General features: G+C 42.8%; 1 protein-coding gene across 12 annotated transcripts in view; it reads right to left on the bottom strand.

The window, feature by feature from the left end:
• Positions 1–510: 510 nt before the first annotated feature.
• kmt2cb (lysine (K)-specific methyltransferase 2Cb) overlaps positions 511–12,679 on the bottom strand; it is a 61,017-nt gene continuing 48,848 nt past the window's right edge. For 8 of the 12 annotated variants that reach the window (XM_063885592.1, XM_063885600.1, XM_063885598.1 and 5 more), the window contains 18 exons: positions 10,697–12,325; positions 10,262–10,453; positions 8,993–9,157; positions 8,755–8,884; positions 8,210–8,357; positions 7,913–8,097; positions 7,651–7,787; positions 7,264–7,546; positions 6,680–6,819; positions 6,062–6,172; positions 4,853–5,969; positions 3,982–4,118; positions 3,739–3,881; positions 3,472–3,646; positions 3,259–3,375; positions 3,096–3,169; positions 2,463–2,571; positions 511–2,348 (listed from right to left, as the gene is read on the bottom strand). In XM_063885592.1, coding sequence (XP_063741662.1) covers positions 2,256–2,348; positions 2,463–2,571; positions 3,096–3,169; positions 3,259–3,375; positions 3,472–3,646; positions 3,739–3,881; positions 3,982–4,118; positions 4,853–5,969; positions 6,062–6,172; positions 6,680–6,819; positions 7,264–7,546; positions 7,651–7,787; positions 7,913–8,097; positions 8,210–8,357; positions 8,755–8,884; positions 8,993–9,157; positions 10,262–10,453; positions 10,697–12,325 — 5,085 coding nt within the window. In that variant the 3' untranslated portion in view covers positions 511–2,255. The remainder of the gene's footprint in view (positions 2,349–2,462; positions 2,572–3,095; positions 3,170–3,258; positions 3,376–3,471; positions 3,647–3,738; positions 3,882–3,981; positions 4,119–4,852; positions 5,970–6,061; positions 6,173–6,679; positions 6,820–7,263; positions 7,547–7,650; positions 7,788–7,912; positions 8,098–8,209; positions 8,358–8,754; positions 8,885–8,992; positions 9,158–10,261; positions 10,454–10,696; positions 12,326–12,679) is intronic. The other 4 variants (XM_063885596.1, XM_063885603.1, XM_063885604.1 and 1 more) reach the window with 2 other exon arrangements.

Here is a 12,679-nt window from a genome sequence, read left to right as displayed (position 1 = left end):
TTCAAGAAATACAAAAAAGCAAGCATTAAAATAACTTTGCCAATGGATTTTTCTGACAGTGGAATTATTATTTATGTTTTTGGTTTTTTTTAACGAATAAGGCCCCAGATTCACATCTTCCAGCACCTTAAAACTGACATTTAGCTATTTTCTGAGTCTATTATGACAATGGAAGTAATATATTTGGGTTTTCAGTGTTGGTCAGAGAAAACACACAAAGTTTGGGCTCTGGGAAATAATGGGTATGTTTACTATCTATGTATCCTCGATCAATAATGGCAAAAAGCCTGGAAACCGCAGATGGATTTCCTTGTATTCTGAGCAATAAACTGCCTCTGTAAAATAGTACTAATTATTTCTTATGAAATCATTTGTTATACTCTGCTTAACCGCTTTTTCAGTCATTGATACAATAACTTTTCAATATCAAAAGCTAGGGAAATTAAAGATACTTACAGCTTCATAGTCAATCATTTAAAATATGATCATTGAAATTAAGTACACAGATGGTTAACATGTAAAATAGTTTATTTTTGTAAATGTTTCTAAATTCAATTCCACAAACTCCAAACCTCATACTCTGTACACTTCAAAAGGCATTTTCAAAAAAAAAGAGAAAAAAAAAAGGAAATGAAATAAAAATCTGACTACACAACCAAGAAAATGTAGCACAAACACACTGGCAGGATGATGTAATATCATACAAGAGAAGAAAAATATCCAAGAAACAATTTTGTTACAACCATTCATTGAGAAAATATATACAATTGAGTCTTCGGAAAGTTAAAAAAATACATGCCATATACATTACAAGTTCTAGGACTGTCTCCAAAATTTTACAGTCGACTTGAAATTGTGCACGCAAAGACTCTTCCGTTTCTAAGCATGTGACTTGTGAAGTGTCAGTATAAGAAATATTTCTGATTAAGGAGAATGCCATTTCTGTCCAAAAACAAAAGGTAGAACAACCTCCGGGTTCCAAACACGAGTTCCCCATTACGATTCTTCCTGTCACACACTGGTTCGTCTAACGCACAATATCATTAGACGTTTGCACCTTATTTTAAAAGCAATGTAAAAACAAAAAACAGGTAAATACATGTCGGTGTTTCTATCCGTGTTAAAAAGTTAAAAAGTCATTTTTGGGTTTCAAAACCTAATTCACAGTTCTTTAAAATCAAACCTGATTAACAGCAAACAGATCACACTGATCTCTCACTATTTGAAGAGTCTTTTTTCCTTGATCCTGTAACTGATAACTCGTTACGTTAGTCAACAAAAATATTTCTTTTTTTGAGTGGTCAAAGCATGTGTAAGTCACAAAACACTACGCTACAATACCTTACTTTTAATACAACAAAAATACTTTGTGAATTATTGTGGTTATATTACAAATTCTGTACAGAATAATCATAATATATACTCTCAAACTGAAATAACATCCATCTTAAATAAATTTCAATGACAAACGGAACAAAAACAATTTAAAAACACCCAAACATCGAGAAGGTTAAGGTAGTATTTGGTCGGTTATTCCTATAGTTTTCTTTATGTACATTTATACAATAGTAACAGCATGTCTTCCTCAATCTTCAAAAACAAAAGCCTTCTTTAACTCAGTCTCATCATTTTGAGAATAAAATTCATTCACTCAGTAATAAATACAAAACCTCTCGAATTCCACACAAATCACATGACAGAGACCTATGATAAAACTGACTCATGGAATCAAGTATTTAAAAAGTTTTCGTGTGTGTGTTTTTTTGTATATTTTCTTTTTTTTTAGTGCAAGTTAATATTCCCTTCGCGGTATTCATTGCTGTACATTCCTCATTCAGTGATGTCTACATTTAGTCATACGGTATACATTGACAGTATGAAACAAAAGGGCCTGCCCTTAGTAAGCAATAAGGCCGCACCCTGCACAGTGCTTTCTCATTCGCTGGTGGATTCCGCACCCCCATGTACACCAAACAGACGCACAGACACATACAGACACACAGAGGCACCTCATACAACAGAGCCCCTCACATATGGCACGAGTCACATCCTGCTACTGTGTTACATTTCCCTTACTCCAGCCGTTTCCCTCTCCATCTTCTCGATGAACCCACATGTAAATGCATTTATCTCTCTCAGGGCTCAGGCCTTCTGCTCATTCAGAAAATGACTTTAATGTGAAGCCTTTTTTCTCCCGGCAGAGATAACAGCATCCACACTCTCTAGCAAGGAATGCATTTAAGTTTGTCGTTTCCTCAGTTAATCCACTTCCTGCATTCAGGAGCTCCACAGAGGCAAGCAATCTTGTTCTGACCCTCCACAGTGTCAAACTGGTAGTCGAAACAGAGCTGGAAAACAGGGAGAGAGTCATCAGTTTCTGAGCATCATCATTGTTTCTGCTTTTGAAAAGATTCAATCAGTTAAAGTAAGAATTCTAAATCAAAGAACTTGCAGATATTCACCTCCTCTGCTTTTTCAACTCTGCGATTGCAGCTGATGATGATTTTGTAACCCCGTTCAAATGTGACCACCTCAGCAACACAGTTGGGGGCACAAGAGTGGTTGATATATCTAAAAACAAAACAAAATTAAAACAGATTTCAAACACAATCACACAACATTCTCAGCATGAACATGAAGTAAATAACCTTTGTATTTAGAGTGATAAGAAATTACAAAAATTATACATTCTTAACATAAATCAAGTATTTTGCTTAAGATCTGAATTTAGAAAATTGGAAAATGCATTTTTCTTACTTAAAATCTAGATTCCTAATACTACTAAGACTGCTGCTGATGCTAAAAAATATTTTAGCTTTCCTATTCTTTGTCAAATGTCTTTGCTTTTTCATGTCGTTGCGTTTTTGTTTTGTTATTCAAAGGTAGTGGAAAGCGTGTTCTGTAAGTGCAAAATGATTTTAAAAATGTTTTTTGTGGCAGACGGGCACTACAGGCGTAACAGATTGAATAGGGCACAGTCTTGAAGAAAACAGTATGCAGAAGAGCACCGTCCTTGATTTGGAGCTGCGGGACAATGAAGTTATTAAATGTTGTCTTTAAAAAATGTCCCAATCGGCAAAGGAATGTCACAATACCTTGCTAGCCCTCCAGTTCGAGTGGCATCCACAATGTGTTCGCTGCCGATGCGGAACATGAACACTGTTCGGTTCTGTCGAGGAGAGAAGAGAACAGAATTAACATGCCGTTTGTCGTGGGAGGGGCGTTTCAGCTCTAATCATATGAAAAGAAGATGAATACCTGGGATTTGTAAATCTTCTCCTTGCTGACGGCGACCTCATTTCGGAGGACGGTTCCATTGTACTCGATCACCATAGTTTGTTTTTCAATGTCTCTCGCAGCAAACAGCCCCAGGCCCTGTGAACAAATAACAGACAAAGATATATATATTCTGTCCCCATGACACAGTATCGAAAAGCTGAGAAATAAATAATCATCTGATTTGACACTGACCTGAATGCGGGAGCGGGCCAGGTAGACATTGGCTCTCCACTCACTCTTCATCCAGCGGTACTGAGAAGACCTGGGGTGATTTACCGGAGGCTTGCTATGGGGGGCGCCACCTTCTCCCTGGGCCACATTCTGGTTAGACCGGGCACTGCTGCTGGATACAGCTTGTGGATGTGGCCTTTATGTGGAGAGGGGGATACAATGAAAATATAATACCCTTTGTGTTCTGCTTGGTGACAAATAACAAATGTCAGCTTCACTCAAATGTACCTTATCACCAGCGACATGAAGGGAGTGCTGGTTCTTGGCTGGGCGCGAGCACTGCCGGCTGGATTGAATATGAGAGGCAGCTCCACATGAGGGTTGCGTCCGTAACGGAACGAGTACCTGACACAAGCCTCTACTCCTGGGAGCTGGAATAAATGAGTAAAAAAAAAAAGGTTTTAAACAACACAGCCTCTACAAACTTTGACCTATGCAATTCTCTACATTTATATAATTTATGAAACAAACCGATTCAGAGATCTTGGTGACTGCAGGGACTGTGAGGCCAAACAAGTCCTCTCCTTTCAGGTAAACAGGGAAGAGCTTCAGAGTGCCGACTTCATTTCTTTTCTCAGAAACAGGACCCAGAACTTTGTCCCACACTCCTGATCACAGACACAAGCACACATGGTAAATTATGTGAATTAGGTAACACCTTACAATAAAACTACCCCTATATAGGGTTAACGAATAGTTTGTAATTCATTTATTAATAAGGTTGTTTAAAAATCATTAATACACTTTTATAAGACAAAAGATAAAAATGGCAACTGTGACCGGTTGATTGCGAAATAGTGAGCCCACATTTATCTGTACTGCTTAGCCTTATATTAGCTATTTATAATAAATGGTCATAAAGAGACGCCAAGAAACATCAACTCAGTCAACAACAGATACCAAGGATGTTGGCTGATGAAGAAGATGGAGTAAGCTAGGTAGCCAACACAAGGCTTAGTCATCTTGCCAAATAGTGAGCCTGTGTTGATGTATGAAAACTATGTTAGAAAATGGTTCTTAAGGATTAATAAAGTGTTTACAACCTAATTATAAACCCTTTATAAGGGTAGTCTTATTGTAAAGTGGTACCATGAGTTAAACAATTAATATAATAAGGAAAAACACTACAGTTTATTATTAATAATAATAATAATAATCCATTTTATTTATAGAGCGCTTTTCTAAAAGCTCAAAGACACTTTACAGAGGTACAATTCATCAAAACATAATTCAAACAACACACATAATATATTTAAAACACTTTAACACGATAGTGGTCACAAAGCGAGTGGAAATTGAAAATTATGTTAACCTATAAATAAAAGATTGTTTAAAAACAAACCTTTAGCAGAGCTGTCGGTCAGGACCAGGTCTTTGTAGCCCTGCTCGATGACTCTGATGGAAAACTCCGGCACATTCTCCCTGTCCTCAACAGAACAGACGTAGCGGCATCGGTGGTTGCCATGACGCATGCTCCAGTAGATGCGGCAAGCCTCGTAGCCAACTGGAAAGATGGCCGTGTTGGAGTGGAAGGCTGCCATTTGTACAGGGGTGAGTTGGCCGATTGCGTGCAGCACCAGGCTGCCGACTCTGAAGGTGTAGCCTAGCTCAGGCTGCCGCACAGCCGTGGCAATCTGACGCACCTCGTCTCTTTGCACGTAGACACGCCTGAAGACAGCGAAACAACGCAGCTCATGATCCAGCGCTTGTCCGGCTGTTCCCCGGGGCCTGTGGGCGTGACACAGCATGGTCTTGTCCTTGAAGAAGGTGCAGTGGGCTTGCAGAGCGCAGGTGAAGTGGTAGACGTTGGTGCAGCGGAGGCGGTGGCAGCCGCTCGTTGCTCCGATCTGCTGGCAGTAGGCGCAGCGCACCGTTTGGCCGCGTCGCATGGCGAGCTCCACGTTAATGAGGGCGCCGGCCTGCGTCTCGTACACCTCAGTGGACCACAGGGCACAGTTTAGGTGCACCCACACATCCAGGTCTAGGTTGAGAAGTCGGGCAGGGCCGTCGGTGATCCCGTCTCCGAACTGGTGGCAGAAACAGCAGCGCCTGTGGTCCCGCAGAGAGACAGGAGGGCGCAGCGAGGCCCCGAGCTTCTTCAGGAGCTCGTCGATCTTATCTTCATCTGGGAGTTGGGAATTCCCTCTCGGCACTACGACCTGGACCGTCCACTTCCTCCAACGGAGTCCCTTCTGTCTCTTCCCCTGGTGCCAGCCTTCATGGGATCTAGGCCGAGCCTTCAGCTTCACCGTGACTTTGATGGCATCGGACTTCATCTCCATCTTGGGTGTACCGCCTGCCATGGGGAAGGGAATAGGAGGAGTAGAGGGGGGAGACTGCTTGGGCTGAAGCTGAGCCAGGCAATGAACGTCCAGCGATGACATGTTGTTGTTGTACTGGTGGGAAGTTTTAGAAAGGCTTTCCGTTTGCTCGCAAGAAGGGAGAAGGGACACTGATTCCTGAAAAGATGAGACAAGAGCCATTGTGTAAGGCATGAAATCAGAAATAATCAGATCAACCGCATGTGATTTAGAGCCACCTAAGTACAAACCTTGGTTTCTGTGGTTGACCTGGATTGTACGGGTGATGAGGAACAGTAGAGAAGGAAGCAGCTGTGACTGCAGAAGACCAGATCTTCAGATTTAAAACGGCCTCCAGATTCCTAACGAGGGAAATCAGTCAGAGTTTTAACAGGCGGAATAAGGAATGTTTAAATCAAAGCTTGAACAACGTGAACTGCTTAAGCTTAACTGAAGTTATGAAATAAACATCAAGAACCTACAATATTGAAATAACCAAAATCCCAAAGATTATAGTCAGGGGGCATGATGTTTAACCCACTAATTAATCTGAAATGGTTTTAAGAATGGCATGGCAAATTTACCTAATCAGAGGATATATGCAGTAATGCTGCTGTATTAACGAGTGTGTACAGTACGTCTATGGTTCCTTAGACTTAATGTAGATAATATATCCTCTAAGGTAAAGTCAGGGCATCCAGTCATGCCTCATCTAGTCATTGGGAAATCAATTATAAAATGATGCATAATTGCTTTGTTAGATTCAAAATCACATTTTAAGCATGGAGTGCTCAAGCTGACAGATGGCCTGATTACTTAATATCCATCCTGCTGTCTTCTGGAGTATTTAAGCCTAACTAATCTGGTACCTTCATGTGGGCGGGGAGATCTTTGATGGATTTCTGCACTCCATTCCCGAGAACCACCACCTTACAGTGGCAGCACCAATGCGGTTTACATCCAGGGCTGGCAGGCGTCCTCTGGTCAGGTCCTCGAGCCAGAGCTGCGCCTGAAGTAACAGAGAAACATGATTTTACAAGGATCTATTTAGCATTGAATTCTCTGACAGTACATCCACAATGTTATGGCACTGGTCTTTAAGGTACCAAATAAATATGAGTTCTGAAAATAAATCCAATCGAAGTGTATTTATATAGCGCAATATCAAAAAACATGTTTGTCTCAGTAGGCTTTAAAGATCAACAAACATGATTGACAGTGCTATAAAAGATAAATTGAATTACAAAATAATAATAAAAAGACAAGATAGAATGTATAATACGAATAAAATGAGATGAAATACAACAGGAGACAATAAAAACATCATAAACTGCAAAAGGCTTCAAAATTACAGTTCTTTTTGTTTATTTTGGGAAGTTATTTTTCTAAGCTAAAATCAGACAGGACTTTTGATAAGAAAGGCATTTTTCTAAATGTAGTTTTATTCCCTCACCTGGGCTGTTGGGATGGAAACGGAAATGATGTGCCTGCTGCTGTTGCATCATGGCCTGAGGTCCGCCGTGTCTTATCATATGTCCTATGCGTCCTTGCAGCCCGCCATTGTCTCCTTGTCCGTGGAACAGCATAGGAGGCCGAGGCTCCATGCCTAGGGGGCCCATCCTTGGACCAGCGAGTATAGAAAGAGGCCCTCTGTCTGGAGTGCTACTGACCTCGTAGCTACTGGGGATCTTCACGCCTAGTAGGTCTGAAATGGCTGCCACGACACCCGTGATGTTCTGAGAAAGAAACATATAGATGTTCAGTCTTCGTGGTGGAAGTATGTAAGAAAAAAAGATGTGGATAGTTGTAAAATAATCTGTTACATGGTACATATGCTTACCTCTGCTGCAGCTGGTCTCATAGTGATGGCTACAGACACCAGGCCTTGTTTGGAATCATTAGACATGGAGCCAAAGGGGGAGCCGAAGAACATTGCAGAAGGCTCTGTTTTGATAACCTGGAGTTTGATTTCTGACCCTGGAGAATCAAATAGGAAACGTTAGCAAAAACACTGTTCAGTGATGCTGGAGTTGTTTGAATTGCAAACACTAATTATCCAATCAATTATGACTGAAATTACAGAAGGAATTGTGCCGATTTACCTTTCCCATCAGGAGCAGGAAGCATGGGGAGGACAGGCGACAGGCAGGGGGACAGAGGCTCCTCCTTCACCAGAGACAGGTCAGGGTAGCGACTGATCTCCATGCCAACAACGCTTTCAGGAGAAGAGGATGGAACAAAACTGTCTGGGGTATCCCTTTCTTTGCAAGGCTCCTGTCCTCTGTTGCTGGAGAGATCAAAATAAAACCCCATCATGTAGCCCAAAGCCATTATCATAACAACATTCCAGGATTAATCAACAGAAAAACTAATAACAGTTCAATAGAGTTTTTATGCACCTCAGCTCCTCCTGGTTGTTGTGAGGAGGGGTGGGAAGGGAGGCCGGGACATCCACAGTTTTGGGCCCCTGTGCAATGGCCCTGGCTAGTAGGTCTTCCTCAGTCCTGAATGGGACATGCAGCGGCTTTGGGACCAGGCCTTTGGACACTGTATGACACAGGAGCACAATGTAAATACACTCAAGGGAAATGTATATGTAGCACATGTCTTACCACATGGCAAACAAAAGTGCTTTACAGACACACAGATAAAAGCACAAGCACCAAATGATAAAAACAAAACAAAAAGACAAATACATTGATTTCAAAATGATTGGAAAACAGGTATTTAGCTTAGATCTGTAGTCTTTGTTTCAAAGATTCAGCAAGCTTCTGGCAATGGGAAGCATAGAAACTAAAGGCAGCTTCACCATGTTTAGTATTGACTCTAGGAACAGCCAGTAACTCAGAATCTGCCAACCTGAGACATCTGCAAAGGCTGTACTGAGTGGGTAGATCTGATATGTAAACGGTTTTGTGAGAAACAGATCCTTCTGAATGCTTACCCATAGCAGCAGCTTTGCTGGCCAGCTCCTCTGTCGTAGCAAATCCATTGATCATTTTCTGTCGGTTCACAGGTGGTGGGGTGGGAGGAAGAGATGCTGGTGGTGTCGGTGGATTGCTCAGGTTACTCTGCTGTAAAAACCAATGCAGTGTCAGCACAGAATGATGCAGACACACTTCAAACATCACAACATCAGTCTGTTTACCCAGTGAAGACCAGGTAAAGTAAGCAGATCTCACCTTGTAGGCCAGCTGGGAGTAGTAGTCGGAGACTCCATCGAGTGAGGCGCTGCCAAATGTACCAGACAGGAGGCTCTCTCCGTTCAGCTGACCGCTGCCATAGGGAGCGAAATGGGCGAAGTTGATACCAATCAGAGGCTCCATGAGGGGCAGCAGGGAGAGCTGCTGTCGGGAGAGAACAACAGGATCAGGGGAAGGCATAGGAGTGAAATCAGAATGAGCACAATAGCGTTAATAGTGTTTGGTGTAAAATTGTCAGTTAGTATACCATGTTCATTTGCCAATTTAAGTACTATTACCAGTCATTTTTAAAGCTCACAGGTGTTTGTTTTTTATTTGGCGGTCATTTTCTTCCCATACAGCCGCAGAAGAAATTACGAGACAACTTCAGCATTATCATTTTCTCTTGTTTTATTATTTATAGACATGTCTATAAATACATGTTTTTTTTATTATTGTATTCTATAAACTATTAACAATTGTTCTCTGTGTTGGAATTCAACAGACACTGGAATGGCTGCCATACATGTAGAGATAAAGATATAAGAACAATGTGGAATGCTCTCTTAATTTTTCCGGAGCTGTATATAGATATTTTATATCCTGTAAAATTAGATATAGTCCTCCCTAACTGCCATCTCTAAAAATGTGGCTTTGAGTTTGGATTTTATATTGTAAGTATAAAACTAATTCTCAAAGTCTAATCTCTAGTCCAGTTATCAACCCTGCTGCAAAGGGAAGTAAACGAGAGCAGACTCAAACTGTTAATTGTACAATAAAGTACAGAAACTTTTCCAGCTCAAAGCAACAGTCAATTATAATTTCCAGTTTAGCCAAACTTGAGTTGTACTTGTGAGGAACTAGTGAACCATGTGCCTGCATATTTCATTTAGCTAAGATGTGTGTACTACAGTTTTAATGATTCAGTCAGCTTCATAACATTGAAATAAATAAGCATCAATCAATGAGGGACTTGAAATATAATAGCAAATCTCCTTCCACTCTCCTCAATAATAACAGCTTGTGTGCAACTGTCACCCAACAAGTACCTAATTATAGTAATATGCTTATAATATGTGAAATTAGTGTCTGTGCACTTCGTGGGGACCATTTTCTGTTCTGGCATTAATTATTACTTTGAATTCTGATTAAAACGTTCAGATTTCCAGCTTTTGCTTCCGACCATCCCTTGTTCCCAAATATGAGCGGTAGTGGCGCTTCGACCATTTTTATAAAGAGCAGGTTACAAGGTGGTAAAATCAATCTTACCTGTTTGATTTGGGTCATTACAGTGTCAGGCCCTGAGTGCATTAGTTGCCTCTCATCCCCTTCCTTTTTCCTCTTCTTGTAGCGCGAGGCAGGTTTCTCTCCTCCTTTCGGAGCCCTTTTGTTCCTTCCTTTCTTTTTCTCCTGTTCGGGGAGCACAGGGCCAGAAAAGTCTTGAGTGCCATCCGAGTACGCCTACAGATGAGGGAAAGATTGTAATACTTGCATAAAAAGGCAGGAATTAATGTAGAATAACTTGAGCAGCTTTATGTCGAACAGTTAGATGTTTTCAAACAGAGAACCATGACTCATTCAAAAATCATCAGCTCTGACCAATTTAACCATGACGCACCCCCCATCTGAATCACTCAGCCGGTCTATGACTCACTATGATCACCCCCTCACTGATCTAATTGTATGACTAACAGAAGAACTGACCCCATTGCTGTCCATGGAGCTTTGCCTCAGCAGGGCTTTGCAGTCCGCCAGCTCGTCCTCCTCTGAGCGAATGCTCTCCTCCGACCTCTGCTGGGAGAATCCCGGTGGAGGTGTGCTCTTGTCTTTCAGTAGGTGTTTCAGTAGTTCATTTCCAGTCTCCCCCTTGTTTGGACTTTGCCCTGCAGTGAAGGGAGACCCACTCCCTTTATTGCCTTCCTCCTTCACAGAGCTCATTCCTGAGCCGATGTGCCCATCCCGTGGCCCATGACACTCGCTGGCATCAGTCTGCTCCAGCTTTATGTTGCTGAGGATCCTGTCATGTTCCTGAGCCTGGGCTCTTGCCATATCTGATAAGAGACCAGGGTGTCCGGATTGGCCTCCAGAGAGCTGCCTCTCCAGCTCTGAGTGACTCGGGGTGGAAGATCCCAGTAAGGGGGACCTTGACAAGTCCGGGTCACCGAATAGATGGGTGTTCCTGGTTGGAGTTGAGGAGGTGTCCGACACACATGGTGTGAGAGGGGCTGTGAGGTCTGAGTGTGGAGTAGAAGGCGTCTTGACTGAGTCTGCGTCATCATCCTTCTTCTTTTTGCGGTTTCTTTTCTTCTTCCCCTTCTCGTCTGGGATGATGTTGGAGTAGAGTTGGATCAGAGACTGACCTGAGCCCGGGAAGTTGGACGGCAGAGGTGTAGAAGAGTCGACTCCAAATGGACCCTCACCTGACATCTGAAGCATCATTCCTGGTCCACTGAACTGGCGAGGTCTTGGTTGACCCTGGGGGAAATTAGGTGCTTGAAGGGCAAGATTATCAGGCCCAAAACCAGGCCCCATGTCACGGGGCATCATCCCATTGCCCATCATGGCCCTCCTTTCCCCCTGCATAAAGGTCCCAGGTGGCGAGCCTATGCCCGGCTGCATGCCCAGCTGCTGGGGGAACATTGGTGCCAGTTGTTGCTGTTGCTGCATAGGAGGCCGTTGGGGCTGCATGAAGTCCTGTGGCAGGTCTGTGTTAAAAAATGGCATCTGAGTAAGAGGCGCCATGTTGCTATCCGGCCCCAGCATCCCTTGCTGCTCCATTTCCATACGGTGTTTCAGGGCCCTCTGACGTTCAACTTCCTGCATGAGCTGCACCCGCTGTCTCTCCTGCTGCTCCCTAAGCCTCTCCCTCCTCTCCCGCTCCTGGAAGCCTTCACTGAATGGATTGTTGTCATCAAACTTCATACCACCTGACTGCATGGGTTTTACACCCGCTGATGGAGCTGGTGGTGCCTGGGGATCCACAGGCATTTGTGGGTGTTGAGGTAAATTACCCATTGGCATCTGAAGAGGTTGGCCTGGATTTCCGACAGGTACCTGGGGGGGCATTATAGGGGGCATTCCCGGTCCAGCCATGGGCAAAGGAGCACCTGGATGCCAGCCAGGTGGTGGGTTGGGCATACACGGAGCTGAATTGGGCGGGCCAGGATGAAGAGGCATCTGCATGATGGGATTCATAGGGGGTCCACTGGGGACCATGGCAGCAGGGCCCGGCATTTGGGGCATCCCAGGCATTATGGGTGTCAGATTGTTTTGCTGCTGTTTTACCCGGTACTCCTCTATAAGTTCAGCATGCTCCTTCTGCTGCTTGCGGATCTAAAACAACACATATTAAAGAGGAAATGTTATTAAGTTTCTCTAGGAAATTACCAAAGAAAATACTTTCAAGGCATTTTATCACTTAAAAGCTAATTCACAAAGACACGGGTTTACCCAAGAGAGGATATGAATGGTTTGAATTTCAAACAGTAACAGAACAAGATTTGAACTTTAAAAGCAGGAGTTGGAAAGTACAATCAGCCAGGATTTCTTTTTAGGAGAGCCAGAGCAGGTTGACAGGTGCATTGCTGATAAATCCCGTGTGTTTAAAATCTGTCAGTTTGTTCAGATACAAGTCTGCTTGAAAGAAAACAGTTTATAGCATACCCTATACCTACATTATCGGTTAGA

This window comes from Eleginops maclovinus, chromosome 6 (genome assembly GCF_036324505.1).
Source record: "Eleginops maclovinus isolate JMC-PN-2008 ecotype Puerto Natales chromosome 6, JC_Emac_rtc_rv5, whole genome shotgun sequence".
Classification (NCBI taxonomy): Eukaryota; Metazoa; Chordata; class Actinopteri; order Perciformes; family Eleginopidae; genus Eleginops; species Eleginops maclovinus.
This window is presented reverse-complemented; position numbering and strand designations above follow the sequence as displayed.